The sequence below is a fragment of the Lynx canadensis genome, chromosome B4 (assembly GCF_007474595.2).
Source record: "Lynx canadensis isolate LIC74 chromosome B4, mLynCan4.pri.v2, whole genome shotgun sequence".
Taxonomy (NCBI): Eukaryota; Metazoa; Chordata; class Mammalia; order Carnivora; family Felidae; genus Lynx; species Lynx canadensis.
In genome coordinates, this window is record NC_044309.1 from 74,725,180 (window position 1) to 74,728,151 (window position 2,972).

Genomic DNA, 2,972 nt, shown 5'->3' on the forward strand with positions numbered 1-2,972 from the left:
GTGGTGTTGCTTGGAGTTAAAGTGTTTTATTATCTTTATATTGTTTTAGAAGAGGATAAAGATACTAACTTTAGATTTTGTTTAGTAAAATTAGTATATTTAAAAAAAAAGAAAACTAGGATAGCTCTCAAAAAATAGACAAGGAGAGGGAAAAATGGAAAGAAATAAAAGGAAGTTACAGAAGAAGTGGGAAACACAGAAATGTATCTGAACACACAAATAACTATTGTAACAATTGTTGGTTAAACTCTTCTTTTTAAATAATTTTCAGACTGGATAAAATAATAAAAATGCAGCTCTATGCTGCTTATGAAGACATACCTAAAAACAAGAATAAATCATGTTAAGTGAAAGAAGCAAGTCATAGAAAAAAACTTACAGCACGATTCTACTCGTATGAATTTCAAGAACAGGCAAAACTCACCAGTCTTATTTAGGGATCACAAATAAGTGGCAAACTTTTAATAAAAGCAAGGGAATGAGTACCAAGTACTGTGCAATTCAGGACAATAGATACCTCTGGGGAGAGGAAAGAGTGATATGATGGGGGCCACACATGGAGCTCCTAAGGCTCTGGGAATGCTCTATTTCTTAAGTGAAAGATAAAAAGATAAAAATAAAGATTGAGAGGGCATGCAGACCCTTAGGAAGAATATGGAAAATGTAGTCTTGTGACAAAATGTAAAGAAGCAAGAACTCAGCCCCCAGAGCTCCTGACAGCATGGCCCAGGGCAACCAGGTCAGGAAGCAGGAGTTCTCAGTGAAAGTACTCGCATAGCAAGTTCCAGTTCATCTGGTCTATTGCTTCCACCATAGCCTCAGGCTGTCTTTACTCTCTAAGACAAACTAGTGACCACTAACCAGGAACACTGGCTATTTGATGACCTCAGGTGCTCTCAGGTGAGGTGGAGGAAGCGTTTGTGAGTCACTGTTCTGGGACATCTGTCCCTTGGCTTTATGCTGTGCTAGCTTCCGAAGAACCTTTTAGAATGACGCTCCCAAATGGTGGTGGAGGGAATGGGCTGGTCTGCCTTCAGTGGAGCTCTTCCCCTCTTTCCAAGGTCTTTTTTTTTTTTAATATAACTTATTGTCGAATTAGTTTCCATACAACACCCAGTGCTCATCCCAACAAGTGGTAAAGTCTTAAAATAATGTAGATTTTTATTTTTCTCTTTCCCAGTCTTGCAGAAGGTGTGATCATAAGATCACACAATCAAATGTTCTCATCTTGACTACTTGACAGACCAACTCTCCCACTGAAAAGAGATTCTACATTTTGAGATGTCAATATTTTGTCTTTCACCAAAGACAAGTTTCTCAAACACATTAGCTGTCCTAGAACATTTTTTTCTCATACTTCTCACACTCACCTAGTTGACTAAAACATAGATCGTTGAGCTCTACTGTTGATTCCGTAGATTAGTGCTTGGGCCTGAGAATCTGCCTTTCTAGCAAGCTCACAGATGCTGCTGATGCTGACTTGTGGATGACACTTAGAGAACCACTGACCTCAAATGTCTTTTATCCTTTGCAGGTATTGCTGAAGATCTCTCCTCCCCATTCTTTGACTGAACCCCACACAGAGAATCCTTCATCTGAGGAGTGCATTTACTGCCTCAGCATCCTCTGCAGAGCAGTCTTCACCTCCTGGTTCTTGAGGCTGTAGATGAGGGGGTTCAGCAAGGATGTGATCACACTGTACTGAATGGAGACCACGCGCTCCAACACGGAGCCTGAGGCAGGGCTGATGTACCTGAATAGAGCCGTCCCATAGAACAAGAGCACCACGGTGAGGTGGGAGGAGCAGGTGGAGAAGGCTTTGGCTTGGCCCTCAGAGGAGCGGATGTTCAGAATGGCAGAAATGATTCTGGAGTAAGAGAAGAGGATCAGGGGAAGCGTCAGCAGCCCTAGAAATGCACTGGACCCTGACAGAAGGAACTTGTTGGCAGTGGGATCAGTACATGACAGAGGGAAGAGTGAGGGCAGCTCACAGCAGAAGTGGAAGATGATGTTGGACCCACAGAAATGTAACTTGTGGATGAAAAGATTATTTACCAGTGAGTTCAGAACCCCTATTCCCCATGCTGCGCTGACCATTACCATGCAGAGAGGCCTGTTCATGACCATGGTATAGAGCAGAGGGTGGCAGATGGCAGCATAGCGGTCATAGGCCATGGCAGAGAGCAGACTGGCTTCCGCACACCCACAGAGAAGAAAAAAGAAACTCTGGGTGATACAGCCCCACACAGAGATGCTTTTCTTCTGAGACAGGAAGTTCTGTAGCATTTTGGGCATAGTAACTGAAGAGAAGCAGATATCTAGGAAGGACAGATGTCCAAGGAAAAAATACATGGGGATGTGGAGGTGAGAATCCCCTCTGATCACCAGGATCATCACCAGATTCCCCACCAGGGTCAGGAGGTAAATCCCCAGGAACACCACAAAGAGCAGAGTCTGGATGCGGCAGTCAGCAGACAGCCCGAGGAGGATGAACTCAGTGAAGAAAGTGAAGTTATCCATGGCTGTTTATAAATTCCAACCCTAGAAAGAAATCAACTGTATTACAGAATCTGAGTAGTCTTTAGTAATCAGACTATCACTCCCACACCCTAAAACTTCTCAGGAAATACTCTTTTCAGCTTAACAACAGAAAAGGTAAATAAGTTGAGTATTTCCAATTGTGATAGATATGAGTTGAATTATATCCCCACTCCCCAAATATGTTGGAAGTCCTAACCCCCAGCACCTCACAATGTTACCTTACTTGGAATTAGGATAATTGCAGATGTGGTAAATTAAGATTATCTTATTTTGGAATAGGATGGGCTCTTAATCCAATATGACTGGTGTCCTTATAAGGAAGAGGAGAGTACCATGTGAAAACAGACACACAGAGGGAAGGCAGCCATGTGACAACACAGGCAGAGATTGGGGCGATACAGTTGCAAGCCAAGGGATCCCAGTGATTAACA

General features: G+C 42.9%; 1 protein-coding gene across 1 annotated transcript; it reads right to left on the minus strand.

The window, feature by feature from the left end:
* Nucleotides 1–1,608: 1,608 nt before the first annotated feature.
* LOC115517835 (olfactory receptor 8S1-like) lies at nt 1,609–2,520 on the minus strand. Its single transcript, XM_030320866.1, has one exon. The coding sequence runs from the start codon at nt 2,518–2,520 to the stop codon at nt 1,609–1,611; it is 912 nt and encodes a 303-aa protein (XP_030176726.1).
* Between the last annotated feature and the right edge of the window lie 452 nt (nt 2,521–2,972).

Coding starts and splice junctions, on each gene's coding strand:
- LOC115517835 (XM_030320866.1), bottom strand. CDS start 2,520: ATGGATAACTTCACTTTCTTCACTGAGTTCATCCTCCTCGGGCTGTCT.